The sequence below is a fragment of the Oreochromis niloticus genome, linkage group LG20 (genome assembly GCF_001858045.2).
Source record: "Oreochromis niloticus isolate F11D_XX linkage group LG20, O_niloticus_UMD_NMBU, whole genome shotgun sequence".
In the NCBI taxonomy this organism is placed as follows: Eukaryota; Metazoa; Chordata; class Actinopteri; order Cichliformes; family Cichlidae; genus Oreochromis; species Oreochromis niloticus.
The window spans coordinates 20,169,870-20,190,844 of NC_031984.2; the positions used below are offsets into that span (position 1 = coordinate 20,169,870).

The following is a 20,975-nucleotide window of genomic DNA, read 5'->3' on the forward strand; positions in this document are numbered from 1 at the left end:
TCACCACCAGTGGTTAAAAAGGTGATGAAAACATTGACATTTTCTCAGGCTCTCTAAAAGTCTGATGATCACAAAGCAAACCGGGCAGAGCATTAGCTGACGGCTAGCGAGCAATGTACGACACAAAGTTAATCAAATTATATTGGGTCCCATTTATTGGCCTAAAACATTAGCCCGACGTTTCATCACTTTCAAATTCAGGGGAGATTTAAGCCAAACAGTGCGCCTCTCTGTTTGCTTTTCCATCAACTCAAACGACTCGAAGCTTACAGGTTAAAGTTATAGCTACCTAGCTAACAAGCTAGGGTCGGTAATAGCTTTACGTTATTTACCTAACGTTAACAAGTGACTATTCAAAGCCCACACTGCAATTATAGGGCATAAACGTGATGCGTTTTGTTTGTAATTAGGTAGCAACACGTCTAAGAAAACAAGAACCCCTGTAAAACTCAACGTAGCGACGGAAACGATCGGCAATGTTTGCTGCGGAGATGTTAACCCCTGACCAGCTAACACCGAGCTACCGGTACCGTTAGCAAACGATCTTCCTCTGAAATTCTAAGTCACCAAACGTTTTTTAAAAAGTCAGCCAAGTCATAATCAAGTCATGCGTGTCATCAGCGATAACCATTCACAATGTAACTTAACAAAATTCAAACCGCTAGGACCATTTGTGGCACAGCTGTCAAACCAGACCTTACAGATTCACTATCCTGTCCTGACCTGACTCTTGACTAATTTAGGTCGGGGCTGCACAGGCCGCAAAAAGGAGCCCGCACTCCCTAGTTCTGTGCTGGCCCTACTCCAGTTAAGATGAATCTGTAAACAACTCGGTGACTAGCGACAAAGAGATGAATGTGTGCAAAATACCTGGAAACACTAACGTGACTTTTTTTTTTCTTAGGCTCGGAGTTCCTGGCTCTAAAGCTACAGTCGTTGCACGCGCTAGCTAGCGAGCTAGCTACCGTTAGTTGAGCAGTGAGCAGAAACGCAGAACAACTCGCTGAATCATTGTCGGACTGCTCTAACGTGACACTGCGAGTTTGTTTTTAGTTTGCAGAAGGGAAAATTGACTACCGAATCAATTAAGAAGTTTGTTCTTCCGTCCGGAGTATTACAGTATCCCCGCCTGTTTCCATAGCACATAGGCACTAGCTCTTGGCACAGTCATGATGAGTGTGGGTAGTGTGCAAAAAGTGAATAACGCTACGGCTGGGAATGAGAAGCCACTGCTGTCTGTATCGATGCAGTGCGTATTTATAACGGGGCAATGGGCCCTCTGTGGGATGCACCACCAAAACATCTTATCATATTAAGTCGACACAGTTCTTCAAGTTATTTTCATGAAAGCATACCAGGTACACCAGCGTGAGCGCCGACATATTCATACGAACTTACATGTGCATCAAAATATTGTGCTAGCCACCGTGAACACTTAGAAAAACACAAGCAAGCACATTGCATCAAAACAACTTTAGGTATTTGATCCATGAATATTTACAAAATAAATAAATCAGAATTTTTCAAAAGCCTGTTTACGAAACCTGGACAAGTCAGGAGTATACACTTTATTTCAGCTAAATAAGCTTAGAGGTTGCTAATTGTCTAGTTCAATTGATATTCTTTAAAGATTACTCACTGTTGCATTATGTCTGTAAGACTTCTCTGATGAAGTAAGCAAGTACTTAATTCAAATCTTTAAGAGCTAGCATACTGATGTTAGAACACCTACTGACCTTGCTCAGTTACCCAGTGCTACATTATAGCTCTATATGATTTAAGTGTAGTTTTCTCCATATGCCTAATTCAACAAAATTCAGTGTCATTAAAAAAAGGAAGAAGAAAAGGAAAAAATAAGGAAGCATTGTTTTCTTTTGGCACTATATTTGTTTACCAAATTAATCTGAAATATTCATGCATTATTTATTGATAGGCAAATTCAAATTACACAAAATTAGTGGGGACTAAATTAAACCCCTGCCACATCTAGGCATTATCTTAAAGGATGTTTTTTGTTTTAAATATTTTATTGCAATATCAGTGGATATTTTACTGACATTGGTTGTATATTGGTGATTATTTAAAATAGTATTTACAGGGATTTTTTTTATAAATATGGATGTCTGCCAATATTGATTACAGCAAAGACATAAAACAAAAAAGTTTCCAAAAGCTCCACACACCCTGTGAGAGGTTATGGTTTTTCCCTAAATTAATATTTGGGTATGATGAGCAGCACAAACACTGTCACTGAGCCCAGTTGTTCAGAGCTGAACAATGGCTGAAAAATAGAAATCACAGTAAATCTCACCAAGACCATCTGGTTAGACAAATATAACCACATGGAACCAGAAAAGAAGGTCACATTTTTTTATTTAGGAATTTCAATAACTTCTGCTAGTTTGAGTTGCGGAAAAATATTTCAAATACACCGAAGTGTTTACTGTCAGAAATACCTTGCTCCTCCTTCTTATTTCAAATTGGTATGTGCCAAAACTCTGTCAATAGCTATAGGGGGTGTTTTGTTTTTGACATTTACTCTGCTTTTTGTGCCATATGAAGACAAAGAAACCATTATTTAAAAAAAAAAAAAAAAAAAAAAAAAAAAATACTGAACCGTTTTTATGTCATTCAGCCCTTCAAACTACCAAAGCATTTAGCACGTGGAAATGTCCTCTAACAAAACAGATAAACATCAACCACTGCCATCTCTGAGTACCATCTTATTTGCCAATAGGCGATGCAAAAATCGACTGATACAAATATTAAGTTGTTACATCAATTTATCCCTGCAGGTATATTCTTCATGTATAGTGTGCATTGCCAGCTCAGTTCAGTCAAAGCAGAAAAAAAAGAAAAGGGGGGGGGGGGGGGTGGGGGATGGGGGGGTTGCAGCAGTACTCACCAGAATCTGATCTGGTTCAGTGGTTCCACCTTTCTCATCATTGATTTACTATGCTGTTTCTTTACACAATCTGAAAACATATGACAAACAATGAAATTAGTTTTGAATGAAGAAAAGAAAATGAAACTGCTTGGACACTTGAAACACCATCTCTATTTCTCCAAACGTCCGTCATGTCAGTGTTTCAGGCAGAATTCCATTAAAACTGAAAGATTTTCTACTTTGTAAAATTAAATATAGTTAAACACTTAACTTATTTCTGTTTCACTTAAACTCTGAAACAGGGCTGTACCTCTCATTTTCTAACTTGGGGGCCTTAACAGTTTCCTTTTATACACAGGTTTCAGGATGTGTGGTTTTGCACATGCAAATGACATTTCTAACTTATCTGTACCTTCCTCAAGTCATTATTTTTAAACAAACTGAATTCTTTTATATCTTGTTACTAATTGGACAGTGTGCATAATTGCTATGGGAGTTATTTTTTATATAAACAGACTACAATCAACAGATCCTTACTGTTTAAAATTTTCTCAAGTTCAACTTGTTTGTCTGCCATTAAACTACACTGTTCAGCTCAGACTTGCTGTTGATGTGCATGCCTTATTTATGCCAACCAAACAGAACTTTATTTATGAAAAATCCATGAGAGAGAGTAGTAGTCTGCATAAAACAATTTCCATTTCGGCAATCCCTCTCATTAAATCATATGGTACTGTAATATCACAACCTCTATATCACTGAACAGAATTACCCTAAGTGCCCAGATTTTAAAGTACATAAAAATATTTGCAGAAAAACTTGCCACATCTCCACTTTTAAACTGTTTTATACTTTAATAAGCTGATCACCTTTAATGAGCGAGCTGAGGCCTGGCATAAATGAATTATCCCGGCAATAGTTTGATTCAGTAATAAAGAATACAAAAACCCATGTAGCACTCAGGGGAGATTTAAGCCAATGACTGAGAAGTGGTCTACTTCTTTGTCATACCATTACAATTAACAGCGATTAAGAGTATGATGAGATGGTGAAGGGAATCTGACAGGTAACAAAAATTCACCTTTCAGCATCTCGGTATGTTTTCACCAAGTGGTATCACCGCTTGATCTCAAGACTTGTATATGCTGCTGCTGCTGTCTGAAACAGTTCTCTCTTGTAAATGAGACAGTGAGACTCACCGGCATCACATTTATAAATAAGGGATAAATAAAATTTGCTAATGTAGCCGAATGCAATAGTTTCTTTGACGAAATCATGCTGATTCTACCGATGAACGCACATTTAATCCTAAACCAACCTACAGCATTTATAGCTGCTGACATGATAGACTGTTGAAGTCATCAACCGAAACACAAAGTGAAGTAAAGGCTATTATTACTCCCAAGTTAACTGAGTTAGCTCTAAGTTGAAAGCGTGTTCATTCAGCTCCTATCCCATTGTTTCTAAGTGTTACTTAAGTAGCTTGCTACGCAGTTAAAGCTAAGTCAGTAGTGGCGCTAACGTAGACAAAGTTAACAGCTAGTCATCTGATGTTAGCTAGGTTTACTAGCACTTTTGGCTAACATTTGCTACTTCGACTCTAATTCAGCTTTGACGGCTAACGTTAGCACATCACGAAAAGTCAATCTGTAACACACACTTTGACTCAAGTTGTCTTCATTCCCCCCAAGAGAACAAGCCGCAACGGAGGGAGAAAACTGGCTTTGAATTACTTGCACAGAGGTGCAAATACCCACACACAGTGAACATGACTCTGCGTGTTAAGTGTGCGGCTTCTGTGTTTGAGGGTTTCGCGCGAGCTAATCGGCTAGCCGTGAGGGCTCTGAGTCCGCACAATGCTCTATCCATGGGATCACGGCTAAATTAAAAATGGCGGTTTACACTGCAAAAGACGCATACATTACCATTAAAATTACACTATTTTGGTGGCTCGGATCCTGTGACGAGAAGCAATCAGCAATTTACGGACGATAGACGTCCGTCACCGCTTTGCTAAACCCCGTGTCAACACTTTAGAATAAGTCTTTCTGCCTACCTCGAATGCGTGTTACATTTGCTTCTCCATCTTGCACTAACGAGTGGTAGGGCAATTTGGTTCTCGCGAGAATACCTGCTGTTGCGTTTACACAGGGCACTCCCTTGTAATTGCTATTAAAAAAAACCCCACAAAACAAAAACAATAACAAATGCTAAGGCATTTCAGATTGAAAGTAACTGGTATTTCCTGTCTCGACTTTTTAATTAAATGTGCAAACGAAAGCACACAGCAGAAGTCTCCAGGCTTTCTGAAAAATATAGTTTAATATCAAAGTGCATTCAAACTCACTGACATTTGTGGAATAAAGACTGGACATTGTATTAACAAATGTATTCGACCTTAAAATTAAACTGTGGGATGTTAAGATGTTAAAATAATAATAGTACGGTAATTCACAGATCAAAAAACCATGAGAAAATATGCCTAAACCCTTTATTAAAAATACCCAAGTAGGTTGCTAATCTCTACAGTTAATGAAACTGTACTTTTATTGGAAAAAATCATTAAGTGTAGAGGTTTTCAATACAACACAACATTCCTTGTTTGTGTATTCAAAAACGTTCCTAAATGACACCTTCATGAATGCACTGACACCTTGGTTCTCCAGCAGACATGAGAAATCAGAAGACCCACCGGTAGTGCTTTTGGTGACTCAGCAATCATCAAATAAACTCAAAGAAAAAAAGAAATTTTGCCCAAGGTATATTTTATCTTTTCCAGGTCGTATTTAAAACACATGTTTAAAATGCACAGTTCACACCAACACAAGAGTGAAAATCAACAATAATTAATATAAAACTAAATAGATGAAATTTAACAAGGGCATTTTCCAGCACGCTTCCAATAACACTAACAAGACAACATGGACTTAGCATGAGAGTTACTGCATACAAATATAAAAAAGAACTATTTCAGATATTTCCCAAATACAGCAATGTATAATGTACAAGTCATGTTACGAAAGATCTGAAAGTTTTTGAACTATAAAAGAACTTAAATTACAACATATATTTACATATCAACTCATGTCCTGGACCTTCACAAAGTTAAATCTACATCTCTGCCAACATTTTAGGACTAGTACATTCTGTGATACAAAAACACATTTCTATTTCTGACCCAAGAGTCCTGCTAACATCTGGGGCGCAATTTACGGCAACATGCAGGAACCTTTTTTTTGTGTTTGTTTGTTTTTAAGTCTAAAATTGTTCTGCATTTAAGCAGCTATATTAATTACAAATATTACAAGTATTTACAGTGACAACAAAGCAATGGCTACAGTTTTTGTACAGGCATAAAGTGGTTGAAAATACTTGACGTAGGGACCAAGAAGATGAGGTTGTAAAAACATACAACATTAAAACAGGATAAGAGATGGCAAAAGTTCTGCCCTGTTAAATAAATATGTAAAGAATAAATAGAATAATGGTGGTAAGTCCTGGCATTAGTCTAGCATGTCAGCTTTCATAGGCAGAGCTACAATATATGGAGATCTATTTTCTATACAAACATCAGGGGCAAATTTCTCAAAAAGAATTAATACATGTCGCATATTATATGCACACACTTGAGTTTTGTACAACTTTTATTGTAGTAAAAATGAGGTAAAAAGGAAACTAAACAAAAATAATACTACAACTCTGTCAGTATTTGCACCAATGGATCTTCTGCATGGGAAAGGGGCCTATACAAATATCACATTAACTGTTTTCTTTCCCTTTAAAAAAAAAAAAAGAAAAAAAAATGTACGATGTATAGTACAATGTTTTGCATAAATACAACCTCTAAAATGGCCTAAACAAAAGAAACCATTTGCCTTTGTCAATTACCACTTTAAATCAATGTCCACCTGACATTCTGAAATCCAAATACGACGTCAAATAGGTGGTAATTAACAGTTAATTACCACGTTAAGTGCTTGTCCAGCACATTACAGTGATTCACTTAAAGCCACATATGCGCTTCTGAAAATACCTTTATGCAGGTGAGGGTGAGCAGAACTGGGCAGAGTAACTGGTGTAGGACAAGAATTTTTTTTGTGAGGTTCGGTAACAAGTAAAAACAGTAAACAAATTTATCTGGAGTAAAAAATATAGATTATTGTCTCTTTTTCCTTCAGACGTACTTCAGGTCTTTTCTTCATTCTCATTCTTCAAGTCTTCAGCCACATTTCCAACACCTCTCACAAGAGAAGTTTGCCATTACGGTGAATTTTCAGGATTTTTCCAAGTCTCTGTTTTGCAGTCGCAAGTCCTTTCTTTGGACGTTTCCCTAAATCAAGGTATAAGGGAAACATTAAAAACAAATAAACTTTACAAAATGTGAAATTATGCTGTCAAAATTAAAGTTTACTCAAGTTTATGCTCACCTTGACCAACTCCTGTTGTGCCCTGACTGGATAAACCTGCAGGGGATGCACCGGAGTGAGAGCTGCTATTTTGTGGAGACAAGGAAGGTCTTCTTGATGTAAGAAATACACCCGGAGCCATGGCTCCACTGCCTCTAGGTCCTCCTGAGCCAAAAGGTCCTGGTCCTGCTGTATATTCATGGTCCAACAGACTAGCAGAGTAATAATCCACTCTTCTGTCTGGGCTGACGTCTGCTGCAGACTCTGGGGCAGGTGTTGGAGAGGGTGGGGCTGGCTCGGTCTGAACAGGAGGTGGAGTGATGACAGGAGCAGGGGGACGCTGCTTTTTCGTGTACTTCCTTTTAGCAGGCTTTTGCTGCTCCTGAATCACAAACAACAAAGTTTTTCATCTTTTCCAAGGAATATTAGAAGACAAGATTTTTTTATTAGTTCCCCCCACTCACTTGTTGTGCCAGCTTGGCAGCAGCTGCAGCAAGGCCAGTTTCTACAGAGGCAACTCTAGCCCCTTCCCTGGCTGGACGATCCTGTTTGGGAAGGGTGGGCATCACCCTGGCTGTATATGAAAATAAGTTATTGAGTGACTAAACATCAGAAAGCTAAAAAGAAATTTGATAGAGCCTTCTGCTATGTTTACCTTTTGGACTCCATGGTGTGTCATCCCAGTTCTTCTTCCGCTTCATCTTAGTCTTGTTGGTGTGATCCTCCTCATCAGATTCCAAGGATGGGTAAACTTTAAAAAAGAAAGAAAGAAAGAAAGAAAAAATTATCATAATTAAATTTTGGCTTGAGCAGGAAAATTAATCAAAGTTGTACTGCTCACCATAGTCTGAATCTTTAAAACAAGTTCCCAGGGTCTCCTGTTCATCTGGACTTTCCTCGTCACTAAGGTGACGGGCTGGTCGTTTAATTGGACGTTTTCCAGGTCGCTGAATGACAGGTTTCTTCTCAGAATTTGCTGTCTTTTTGACCCCTCCTGTCACCCATACAGCCTTCCCGCCCTTTTCCTTGACGACCCCTAATCCTTCTGTCAGGCCTCCAGATATAGACAAAGGAGATGAAGAGGATGAAGAGGAGGATGACGAAGGGGGGTTGGCCATGGAGAGCATCCCTTGAATGGCATCACGAGTGCTGGGAGAGGCTGGGGCTTCCTCACTGAGGAAAGTACACAGCTCATCACTAATCACTTCGCAATATAAAACTCTTACACAAAGTCGGACCCCAAACCCATTGCAAATTTGTAAAACATAAAGGTTTTCAAGATTACTTCATCAACAATATGAGTCATTTTCACCCGCCTCCACTTATGACAAAGGTATACAAAGTTTTCTGGGTGTTTCAGCTGCACAGCTTCACACAGTACAATTTTATTACGTTTATTTATAAGTTCCAACACACAGATGATCCAGGCAATCTTACCCGATTGCTGTAGAGTCCAAGCCTGCCACTTGCTTGCTCGCCTTCAGCAAGTCCAGAATGCCCCCTGCACCACCCTTCACTCCATGGGCAGCCAGTGCCTCTTCATCAGTGGTGTAGTCCTCCTGAAGCCACATCAATTGTTTAAAAACTGAACATCAAGTTCTTGTCAACACTCCATGGCTTGTCTTATGAAATAAAGTTTTTGTTTGCTCAGCAGGGGATAACAAAGTCAATATAAGCGAGCCGCTCTAATTGATGAAACATTAATTATAGTGTAGTGAATAGTTTCTTTAAATCTTTGGGACTGACCTTTTCTGACTGTTATAAGTAAAGAACACATTCGAATTGGAACTCAAAGACCTGAAAGGATGGGCGTTTCAATAATAATCTCACCTCAATGTCAAAGTCAACTTCTCCGGGCTCTCTGATGCGATTAGGGTCAGAGCAGGGTTTGGCTCTGGGCAGCTTTCTAGGAAGACCTGAAGGTACATTTTAACACTATTAAATTACAGCTTTGAAACTACTACTGAATTATATTAGAAACCACATTTTGTTATTAGTCCCGGCATTCAAACAGCTTTACTGAAGTATGACAAATTTTACTTGCAATAGATGAATAAATGAATGAACAGATTTAACACATGTATATATTTCATTCAAGAATGCATAATACACTTACCACTCAGCTTCTTCTTCTTACTCAGTCCAGCTGTCTTTCGTCGTGGAGGTGGGGTCTCATCAATCTGCAACTCATCCTCAGACTCCAAGTCGGACAGACTGGATCCCTCTGTCACAACATGTTTGTAGTTTCCAGCACTTCCTGCACCATTACTGCTGCCATCCTTCTTACTGAAGCCAGAAAAAACAGCAGGTAAACACATTAACCTGTGGTAAGATCACAGAACCAACAGGAACCCTTGAAATGGCTGTAAAGCTTACCCTTGAATTTTTCCATTGGTCAACACAAGTTTCAGCTTGCTTTTATTTATCTTCCCTTCAAACTCCTCTAATGGTAACTCCAACTGCAAAGAGAGATCATCACTATAAGGATATATGAAAATGAAACTTGTTCACTGAAAATGGTAGCTAAGCATTCCCATTATCATCACAAACATCTGCAAACATCATACCTTGTTCTTGTGTTTCGACTTTCCAGGTTGAAATTTCTTGAGTGTATGTTTGGTGTGGATCTCAATCAGATCAAGTTCTCCTGCTTCTGCTTTAAGTAGTCCCTTTTGACTCTTCTTTTTGGTTCCTGGGGGCCCAACACCCCCTGTCATTTCCTTGGGCTTGGGCCCTTTCTTTTTTCCAGGGGGCCGTCCTGAATTCTGAGAGGTGGTGAGGGGAGCTTTGGAGAGTGGCGAACCAGGAAACTGAGGACCAGTGCGGCCAATGTTTTGTTGAAAGATATCCTGAAAAAACAGATCATTTTTTAAAATTATTAAAACATAGAAAGAGTAATAATAACATTTAAACATTAACATTTGTAGAATTAAAAACAAGCTTTCAGTGATTTCATTTACCTCTACCAGACGAATTTCCTTGGCCAGGTCCTTCACCAGCGCCTGAGTATTGATGGTTTCTGGAATCTCCACTTCATGCTCTGCTAAAGCCTGAGTGTAAGAGAAAATCATCAATCATCTTTTTACAACATTTTCCAAAGCTACAAGTGATATTATGCTCTTTTTATGTTACTATGATTACTTTTATAATTATTTCACACATTACAAACTGTCACAATGGGGAAATGGCCATATATCATTTTACTGTAGAAATGTCACTGCATCAGACTCTACAGTTACACAAATGATGTTACAAGGAAAAGTTACGGGCTCAGAGCCTGAGGGCAATGCCATGATGGCTGCCGAGGGGTAAGATTAGTGTGATGACTTTGGTCATGCAGCAGTATTTCCTGTCAGTGATCGGTAACTTCCTGGAGTCTCTGCTGGTTGTCTGGCAAGTGCTCAGAACCAAGACATAACAGAACCGCGTCAAAGCCACAGGACGTCATTTCTACACTGATTAAACAAACGAGCTTCAGAGGTATAAGCAGTTTATGGCCATCTGACAGAGACAAACATGAAAGTGGCACTGATTTTCTCATTTAACTCTTCGCTAGGAAGCAAATAAAAACACATCCCAAATTAGCAGTTTTCTTAACAGCATTGCTGCAATTCAATCTTTTGCTTCTAAACAAGAAAAATACCATGCAGTAACTTTTATGTAATCATTTATGACACTATAGATTTTATTGCATTAAAGTTAATGTATTAAAACAATTGTAGAGCTGTATCTCTGCTCCAATCAGTGGCATTCTCTGGGCCAAAACAATAATAATTTTTAAAAAAAAAACAACTTCCCATATTTCAAAGTCAACTTTAGAGGGGAAATAAACCAAGCAATAAGAGAATCAGTAAAACCAGGACTAAAATGGGACATTACATTGCAAATGTTTAAGGTTTTACCTCTTTGCGGGTCCAGCTGCGGAAAGCATTGTTTAGGGCCTTCGCCCCATGAACCAGGTAAGTGGCAGGATGCCTGCGATTTTCTCTCAAACCTGTCAGACCAAACACCACAAAGTTAACAATACAACAATCATTAACAGCAAACACAGGCCAGTCAAGTAGTTCAAATAAAAACATAATAAAAGCCAAAGTGCTTACCTCTGAAGGTATCAAGAAGGTGCTTTCCTACATACCAGCACACAGTCTCAAAGTTGGGAAATTTGAACAAGTCTGCTGTGCTTAGTCTCTTCTCTATTTCATATGCCCTAAATAATACCACAGCACAAAAAGTTACTTATTGCCACCAGGTTAAAATATCTCTGCAGACAAGAAAAAAAGAAAAAAAGAAAGAAAACCCCCCCCACAAGTATAGTAATTTTAACCAAATACAGAACTTCAGGCTTGAGGAACAAGAAGTGAGGAACCACAGCAATTAAGGGTGCAAGTTCCTTCGTCCGCCATGTCTAAACACTGACATTTCAACATTTCAGTTAAAAGGAATACAATCATGCTCAATTAAATATGCTTAACATACATAAATTTATCAAAAAACTAACCGCAGCTGCATGTCAATGTTGAGACTATGCAAGAAGTTTCCTCCAAAAGCCAAGCAGTCCACTGGAGTGAGCACAGCATGAATCCACCCTGGTTAAAAAATAAATAAAAATCCACACTATAAGCAGATCATTTTCTCTCAGCTTTGGCTCGTCTCTCTAAAACAAGGCTTTTACAAAACTGTGTATAAATATTAGAATGTATAAATATAAAAATGTAGCTTAGGTATTGTGGTGCATACACAATACCTAAGCTGTTGTAAACACCATTGTAATCTTTATTGCTCACAAAACATTTTGTGGCATGTTATTGCTTTCATAATCTAAATCAAAGAGAGAAAGAATGCACACCAATCACTCTTCTTCTTCACTGGTAACTTTTAAAAGCTGTTCGACCTCTGTTTGGATATTGAACTATAAGCTGAATTGTTGCAATATACTTGGTAGAAACAAGACTCCGCCACAGAAACATAGACAGTTTCTACTTTACTTATTTTCTATGGCTTTTTTGTGTTGTCATCATGTATGCCCATGTAGAAACCATCTGAAATGCCTGGTTTTCATATTGTAGTTGATTTAATGTAATTAGTTTGAGATATCTGACAAAACAAAACTCCGCTCTAACAAAAAGAATTACCCTAGTGCTTACCTGTTGGTATGAACAAGGTGTTTCCCTGTTTGACAGAACACTTGTAGCACATGTCAACCTGGTCCCCAAAGAACATCTCGTTCTGGTTAGATGATGAACTCCATCGCTCGAAAAGTGCCAGGTTGGCAGGGGTGGGGGAAATTAAATAGAAGATTTTCTCACCCTGAGTAAGCACAATAAGGGAAGCTTTTAAAAACATGCAAAACTATTCATTTAAAACACAAACACAAAAAATGAATGTAAACAGAAACCTTTGAAACAATTAAAATGATTCCTCCACTTACCCTGAGGACATGGTACCATACTGAGGTGCCTCCAAAGTCAATATGGAAGTCTGTGTAGCTATCCTTCACTCCCATTAGGCAGTACTTTTGCACATTGGGACGCTCGAAAACAGACTCTTCAGGCCAGAGGTTTTCCACCCAGGAAAGTTTCCTCACAATCTTAGGCGTCTCCACCAGGTTTGACAGTCTAAGATAAGTCCAAAACTTTTATTTAGTCTTCAAAACTCCACACCAGTAACGACAATGTGTTACTTAAACTTATTTTTTGTAGAATGACTGACTGTCTTTTCATACCTGGTCTCAGAGAACTCCAGGCTGATGACATTGAGGACCCTGTCTCTGTTGGGGCTGTTGTAGTACTCAACAAAGTCGCCCAAACGCATCTTCAGATCACACTGGCGTGAAACATCAATTACATCAATCTCTTTATCCGAACCTGAATTTAACAAAATACACAGGTTTCAGAAAACAAAGCAAACAAAAATGAATTTACCTATTCCAAAAACACAACCTAACCATAATTTAAATTGTAAATGTATCAAAACTTTACCAATGTAGTGCTCCACATCACTGACACCAAATGATGATGGAGGTAGGGTCATACCCAGGCCATCCCGCCGCAGAACCATGACAGGTACACTGAATGAATGCTCCTCCAGAAACTCAACTGTAAGTTGGGCCCCTGAAGGCTTTAACAATATTTCATCCGCACTGTCACAGAAAAACAAAAAGTACGTTTTCACTCTGATCACAAGAAAAAAAAAAACAATAATAGGACAGAGTGCTTTACAGTGTTATTACATTAAAGATCAAAAATGCAGGATGTAACTAAAATAGTGACATATGGAGTAAGCGGTAATAACTATAGCACCAGTCTCCCTTACTAACACACACACACACATACACAGAGGACTAGAGACTGGCTGGCAACCTAAAGTCCTTGCAAAATCCAGCAACCACTAAATTCCTGAAATTATAATATCTATTCAGTCAGTAGTCGGTGTTGCTGGTTCACCAACCGGTTTCAAGACCAGTGTTAGATAAAGACTAGTAGAATGTAATGCAATCAACTTTAAATAGCAATGTATTTGGGATGTTAGCAACTAGTCAACCAGACAACTAACAGTCACTATAATTTATCTCATTGTTTTACATTTTAAATGCTGGTAAATTGTTGTGTCCTAAATGTTATGCAGCCATCTGGCACCAGATGGAGCATCGTCATTAAACACCATTAATCTGTTAATCTTTGCCTGATTTTTTTGTCAACACTATTATTTCTAGTTATATAAAGGTAAGAACAAGCTGCGAAAATGAGCTTTCTCATAGGTGTGGAAAGACTTTTCCTCAGCGATAAGGTGAGGAGTTCATTCGGGAGGGGCTAAGAGTAGAGCTGCTGCTCCTCCACATTAAAAGGAGCCAGTTAAGGCGGGCTTCTCTAGGGTAAGGTGCTCTGGCTGGCCATGTCCTACCGAGAGGAGGCCCCGGAGTAGACATGGAACACGCTGGAGAGATTACATCTATTGGATGGCCTGGGAATTCATAATGCAAGGCACAGTGTATCACACTTTTCAGTCGCTGTTTATTTGTTTTTCGGATGTTAATTTGTCACATTTTAATAAAACGTGAACATATTTTGTAGTAACGTTTTCATATTATATTTAACATTGGTTTAAGTGTTTTTCTTCTTCTTGTGTGTTTGGAGTATTATGTGTAACATTTTTTTCGTTGTTTAGTTGACTAAGAAATTAGGATATTATAACAGCAATAGTACATTAAGTTCTTACAATGTGAAAAACACACTACAAACCATGATTTTCCTCAAACTTTTGTTTTAGCAGGATGGTAGGTGAGACTTACTTCGGAAAGGTTCGGCTCCGTAGCTCCCTAACAAACTGTGCGCTCCCTGTCTTAACAGGCTGACTTGGGTCTCTTCCTCCAGTGGCACCTCCATCTACTTGCTTATTGCCTCCCCGGCGTTTGCGCACTAAGAAAATGGAGAAAACAGTTTTCAACCTGTACATTCCTATGAAAAAGTCAACTAATAATAACACCAACCCTGAGAGCTTTACTTAAGAAATGATAACTTACTAACAGAAGGCCCATGAGTGACCTGACAGTTGGGGCAGTGATACAGGTCAATCTCAGCCGCTTTGTCTTCCTCTACTCCAACACAGCTACACAAAAAGCATACTTATATCAAAACAAAGAATATCTGTATAAACAATGAATGGCTCCATTACCCAATATAGACACAGAAATTTTACAGTGAAGACAACAGATGTAACCACATCATAAATCTAATAAAGTGGGTCAAAGCACGAAAACATCCTACCTTCCATGAAACCAGTCTTGACAAATGTCGCACTCTATCATGAAGCGTGTCACATCATATGGCAGACGACACAGACAATACACGGGCACTGATGCCATGTTCAGTGTGTTTGTACAAAATATTTATGTAAAATATTTTCAAATCTAATGGAAACGAGTGAGGAGAGACTAATTAACCAAGAAAAGGAATGATTATTTATGTATTAGTGGTAAGGCTGGTGAAATCTGTCACTTCACGTTCAGATTCTTCTACTTGATGCACATGTCCAGAGGTTTACTTGAAAACCTGTTAAAATAAAGGGAAAAAAGAAAAACAAAACAAAACTTGTTAGCAGCTCGCCATAATGACCCCACAGTCGCTAGTAGGGAGCTGATTAGAGCAACATATAAATCCTGCTCCCGTCATAACGAATAAGTTTAGTCGTTTACTTGAATGGTCAGCATTTTGTTTCGGTGGTACATGAATTAATGAGTATCGGCGCATATCGGTCAAATATTAATCTTTGCAGATAAGCTCAGACTCATCCCGGACGAAAATTCAAGCTCGCTTCTGCTCAACAGCTGTTAACGCCAACGTTAGCTCCGTTTGTAAACACTATGCATAGTGAATGTTGTGTTGCTAGCTTTATCAACGCACTTATACATACAGCAAGTCAGCTAAAGCTAACGCTAACGTTAGCCGCGTTAGCAAGCGATGTAGTTAGAGAAGAAAATTATTTGCCAAGATGTTAACTTAAGCAAAAGTAGCTACGAAGCGTGAATGAACCCTTATATGTATCTGATGCAGCTGGTATATTTCAGCCAGAAAAACGTTGTTGCTGGTTAAGACGTTTGGATTTTTTTTTTCCACGATAGCAACTCACCAAAATGTAGCTGCGGCTGGGCCAACTATTGAAAAGCCGTTGTAATCCCTACGCAAGCTCGGGGTTAGCTGCGGCCTTATTATGCAACGTAAATTATTAACAATTTGCTTCACCACATTTTTGCTTATCAACTTTGTAATGCCCAAATATAAAGGCCAGGTCCAGAAATTCACAATGGACCAGAAAATTGTAGCACAAAACCACCTAAACTAACAAAACAACAACAAATAACATCGTATTTAACTGCATCGACGCCATTTCAAAGGTAGTAACGTCAGACCGTTGTTCGTCGTTGTCTGCCGTGGCGGGGACAATAAAGTTGTAGACAGTCAAAAATTGAGTTGCGTTCAGGAAACTACGTTACGGTGCGGAAATTCAGTTCTATGCGTCAGGAGACGCTGCAGACGTGTATTTTTGCCGTCATCTCATAGAAACAGAAATGTACTACATAATTATCAGCATGCGAGTACATACGATTTGTCAAATAACTGCACACTCTCATAACGTTTAATTTAAATTTTTTGATCTCTTTTCCCTTCACACTTTATGTCAGTCAGAATACAAACTATAATTTGAAACGGATATTTCTTTTCAAGTAAAATAAATAATTATTGCCAACATTCAGTAACCTGATTTTATAATTTCAAAAGTTTGTATTTACGTCATTATTTTTCACTTTGTCATTTTATTGAACCTGTATTAAGAAATGCAAACCACACACATCAGTCTATGAGTGCAACTGGTGAAGTGTCGTGATTAGGATTGTGATTTAAGTGTACATATATTTTATAATTCAATTATCTTTTTTTTTCTCTTTTTAATTTGCCTAAGGCCCTTCATCACTTATGAATTTTATTTAAAAAAAATGTTTTTAATTCCTGACACTCTTTCTATCCATGTCTAATACATCCTGGCATTATGATTAACAGCGATTCCAGGTCAGGAATGCACAAAAGGTCAAGTGGTGTTAGCTGCTGTGATCTATGAGGCTCCTCTGGAGAATGGAGAAAAACGTCTGGCACTAACAGATATATATACACTGCCAGTCAGACTACCAGTTTGGATACACCTTCTCATTTAATGGTTTTTCTTTATTTTTACTACTTTCTACATTGTAGATAAATAATGAAAACATCAAATACATGTAGCAAGACATATGGGAGTTATGTAGCATGAAAAAAATGATAAATAATTCTATTATGTTTTATATTTTAGATTCCTGAAATTAGCAAGTCTTTGCTTTATTAACAGCCCTGCAAACCCTTGGCCTTCTCTAAATGAGCTTCTCTAAATGAGAGAATGTCAAGAGTGTGCAGTAATCAAAGGAAAGGGTGGCTATTTTGAATAATCTAAAATATAAAACATGTTTTGACTTTTTATCTGTTCATTCAGTTTTGAGGCCTTCAGTGGGAATCTACAATGTAAATAGTCATGAAATTAAAGAAAAAACAAACTTTTGACTGGTAATGTAGCCCAGGTTATACTAGTTTTACAAATGATTATTGTGTTTTATCATCATAATAACATATATATATAACATATATATGAACATCCCACGTGCCCAGTGAACTTAAGGTACAAATAAACCTCCCATACACTGGTGTCATTTGATGTTTGACATCATTTATTTTGATTAGTTACAAAACATAAATAAAATCAACAGATGAATTAGTTACAATTTACAGAGGCTAAATCACCTGCAACATACATTATTCCTTTAGTTTTCTTTTCTGCCCAAATGTACTTTTTAACCATGGCTCTCAATCGTGTCATTTTGGGAGCCCCCAGATTTTCTGTTTAATTTGTATTAATTTCAATTTAATTTAATTTAATGTGACCTAAAGCTCAGTGGGAAGGTGAGGTGGCATTACTTTATGTATCATCTGGGCTGCAGTCGTTCAAAACTAAAATATGGTGGCAAAATAACCAAAAATGATCTGAATATGATCTGGAGTGAGCTTCACCTGTCAGAGTTAAAGCAAGACAGGGAGTCCCATGTAAACATGGATGAAAACCAGTTTTCTAGTTTCAAATAACCTCTGATTTGTAGCGGGGATAACACAATTTTACAATTTGTACAACCTCATTCCAAAATACAAAAATAATCTTTGTCTTTTTGATAACATTTTGGTAACACTTCAAGGACAAAGTCAGCTTCTCTTCATGAGTCATAATCATTAAGCTGTAGCTTGTTAGATGCATGTTAGTATCAGACATGACGACACACACACCTTCACTAATAATGAACTACAGTACATCTCTGTGAAAATGTGGGTAGTCTTGAAAAGCAACAAATACTGAGTACTGTGAATTTATATTCTAGATTATGCCGCTTCTGAACAACCATACCACTTAGCATGAACTATTCCTCTTAACCACTCATGTTTCATGCCTTTAATTTACATTTAGCAGTCTTTGTCTGTTAAATCTCCCGTTTTCTGTGGCACACAATCTATTATTAATAAATCAGAAATACTGCTTTGACTACTGGCTATTTATTAGACCAAAAAAATGTATTAACACCTAACCATCGATGGTCTAATGTGTGTATGGCTGATAAGCTGTCAGAGTGTACAGTAATATATCTGCTGCTGATATATTACTCTGAATGTCTGCATCTACAAAATGAGTTTAGAAATCAAGAAATGAAGGATGTTTGACTCGAGTAACCCTTTAATTGTGTGCATAAAGCACAGTGGCCCACAATTCATCTTCTGATCATTGAATTCAAACAGGCTATATTTAATAATTAAATTGCTCACAATTGAAACAAGGAATTTGTACAATGCCAAACAAAGCTGACACATGAGCATGTGAGGATCTCACATTGGTATTGAACATCAAACTTAGAACTGGTGTATGACTGAAGAGCTCACTTGTTTTGTTTCTGTTGTTTTCCTTTTCTTCTTCTTCTTTTTTTTTTTAGAAAGTAAGCCTAAAACATAGGCAGCGTAAACAATTCCACTTGAATACAGTGACATTTGAGAGGCTGCTTTGATGCATGAATTAATGCAATATACCAGGACTATTACAAAGCTTTGTCACACAGAAAAAACATAAACTCACACACTCACAAAAATGCAGTATTTTTAGAAAAAGGCAATATGAGAATACCTTTATAATTTAGTTAATGATAGCTTGGCAGTTTTTTTCTTTTCCTTTTAAATCTTCCTCTTCAGCACTGGTATAGATGATATGCAGCAGAAATAAAGGAAAATGTCAAATGTGAAATCATATCATATTGAAAGCAAATGTATATGACTTGTTACCTCAGTGGGCTGCAAACAGTAACTGTGAGATTCATGAATATACAGCAAGTGCAAGCAGTTTGCATTAGGCAAGTCAAGCCAGCCATAAAATCATGCAGTCCTAGGTTGAATGCACCCAAATATTTACTGAACAGAGATGGCAGCTTTGAATTTACCATCATATTATGGGTTCATCTGGTCATATTAATTTTGTTACAAACATAAAACAATATAAAATCAAGCACATGCTGTACAGGTACACGACACCTCGACAGTGTGTTTGGTTGCACTGCGGTTAAATGGATAGCCAGATAAGTGCTGACCTCTGAAACATGCTGCTGTCAGTTTGGGTTTCTTTTTTCTGATTGCCTTTGAAACACTTGATCTGTAGGCTTACAGTTTTAAAATATGATGAAAAAAATCCCCTATGCGTCAGGTATTAATCATTGTGCTTCTACAAAAATATTTTATGCCTTAAAGACAAATGAAAACAATACGTGCTGATCAATTTAGATGATCATTACTAATTGCACTTTTAAAAATTGATAGTCCTTTCACTGTAAGCATTGACAAATCCAAAGAAAAATGTCAACACCGTCAAATATTTTGTCCTTCTCGTCTCTGTTTAGGGAGATTTCAGGTCCCGCTGAGTTGGTTTGCAAACAAAAACGTTAATGTTATTTTGCGTCCAAAGACAGAAGTGATATGTACTCAAATAATCCACCCACACTCATAAATGCACACACTCATACATCAAAGACTTTATACAGCTCAATACTGATTCAGAAACCCCAGCCATGCTTCACATTACCCTCTGCCTGTACATACTACAACCTATCACCTTTCTTTCACATTCATTTCCCATCACATCCACAAGTACACTAGAACCCATATGTCATTGCAGTCACAACTCTCTCACACGTACACAGAACTAACACTCTAAATGGATCTGCTTTACGTCCATCTCTTGGACCTTCATATTGGCCTCACACTTCACCTGGTTTCATTTCTGTCCCAGAGGAAGAGTAGAGGTGGGGGGTGTTGGGTGAATTTTGGCACTGGTAGGTAGAGCAGCAGTAGAGCAAGATGAGGAACAGGTGGAAGAGGGTGAGGAACAGGAGCAAAATGCCCCACCAGCAGCAGCAGCGCTATCTGTGGGTGCAGCGGTACCACTACCAGGCAGCAAAGATGTAGCTGTGGACACTGGTGATGTGGGCATTTGGGAAGGCAGCAGCGGTTGGCTTTGAGGCTGGGCGATGGGTGGTGTCTGTGACAAAGACTGAGACTGCATGGGAGTTTGCATCAGGGGCTGTGGTATCTGCTGGCAGAGTTGGGACTGTGGGTAGCTAATCTGCTGGAGGGGGAGAGACTGATGAAGGTGTAAACTTTGCTGCATCTGTGGGACTTGAGCCATGTGTGTTTGTGGTGGAGGTCCTGGAGAGTGCAGGGTGGACAGGCTTCCTCCACCCGTGTAATGGGAAGAGGCTGCCACATTCAAACTTGCAGGGGTTGTGGGCGCCTGTGCCACTGGAAACCAACCTGGGGGAGCCACCTGCACAAATATAGTAGTAAATACTTAGAGACTATGACTACAATAACAAAACAAACCTTTTGGTACTGTTGGCTCAAGAAACTGTCTAAAACTCTTAAAGCTTTCTGACTTAGTTGTATCACCTTTTCGTCTAAAAAACCATGGAGAATTGTTTGGTAATTCAAAATCACACTCAAAAAAGATTTTTTTCCCCTCATAAACATTAAGCAACAGTTTTCAGTAAAATGCATTTAAAATATATAAAGTTTATTTATCCA

General features: G+C 38.2%; 3 protein-coding genes across 23 annotated transcripts in view; all 3 read right to left on the reverse strand.

Moving 5' to 3' along the window:
* The window catches only part of huwe1 (HECT, UBA and WWE domain containing E3 ubiquitin protein ligase 1), a 48,637-nt gene extending 43,562 nt beyond the window's left edge, over positions 1-5,075 (reverse strand). For 11 of the 15 annotated variants that reach the window (XM_013273138.3, XM_013273135.3, XM_013273136.3 and 8 more), the window contains exons 1-2: positions 4,944-5,075; positions 2,906-2,975 (exon numbers count right to left, since the gene is read on the reverse strand). The gene's annotated coding sequence lies outside the window, so the exon portion shown is untranslated. The other 4 variants (XM_019349540.2, XM_019349541.2, XM_013273131.3 and 1 more) reach the window with 3 other exon arrangements.
* A 289-nt stretch (positions 5,076-5,364) lies between these two features.
* On the reverse strand, positions 5,365-16,291 carry phf8 (PHD finger protein 8). 2 transcript variants are annotated; one of them, XM_003448165.5, is made up of 22 exons: positions 16,199-16,291; positions 15,057-15,341; positions 14,813-14,898; positions 14,582-14,708; positions 13,272-13,432; positions 13,016-13,157; positions 12,722-12,908; positions 12,438-12,600; positions 11,792-11,879; positions 11,394-11,500; positions 11,196-11,287; positions 10,254-10,343; positions 9,861-10,142; positions 9,670-9,752; positions 9,410-9,579; positions 9,124-9,209; positions 8,731-8,852; positions 8,135-8,466; positions 7,949-8,044; positions 7,758-7,867; positions 7,315-7,675; positions 5,365-7,217 (listed from the first exon to the last, which is right to left on the reverse strand). In XM_003448165.5, exons 2-22 carry the CDS (start codon positions 15,152-15,154, stop codon positions 7,129-7,131), a joined length of 3,072 nt encoding a protein of 1,023 aa, XP_003448213.1. In that variant the 5' UTR covers positions 15,155-15,341; positions 16,199-16,291; the 3' UTR covers positions 5,365-7,128. The 2 variants fall into 2 exon arrangements, with proteins under 2 accessions (XP_003448213.1, XP_005478153.1); XM_005478096.4 differs by having other exon boundaries at positions 15,919-16,234.
* Positions 16,292-17,519: 1,228 nt separating this feature from the next.
* Positions 17,520-20,975, reverse strand: part of wnk3 (WNK lysine deficient protein kinase 3) — a 37,541-nt gene continuing 34,085 nt past the window's right edge. For all 6 annotated transcript variants that reach the window (XM_025901656.1, XM_025901657.1, XM_005478097.3 and 3 more), the window contains one exon: positions 17,520-20,718. In XM_025901656.1, coding sequence (XP_025757441.1) covers positions 20,170-20,718 — 549 coding nt within the window. In that variant the 3' untranslated portion in view covers positions 17,520-20,169. The remainder of the gene's footprint in view (positions 20,719-20,975) is intronic.

What these genes read in the sequence shown, in the direction of transcription:
- phf8 (XM_003448165.5), bottom strand. Translation starts at nt 15,154, where the DNA reads ATGGCATCAGTGCCCGTGTATTGTCTGTGTCGTCTGCCATATGATGTG. An exon ending in GCAGCTGGACCCGCAAAGAG is followed by an intron (nt 10,344 to 11,195) that starts GTAAAACCTTAA and finishes TCTTACACTCAG; the next exon opens with GCTTTAGCAGAGCATGAAGT. An exon ending in CACAACAGGAGTTGGTCAAG is followed by an intron (nt 7,218 to 7,314) that starts GTGAGCATAAAC and finishes ACCTTGATTTAG; the next exon opens with GGAAACGTCCAAAGAAAGGA.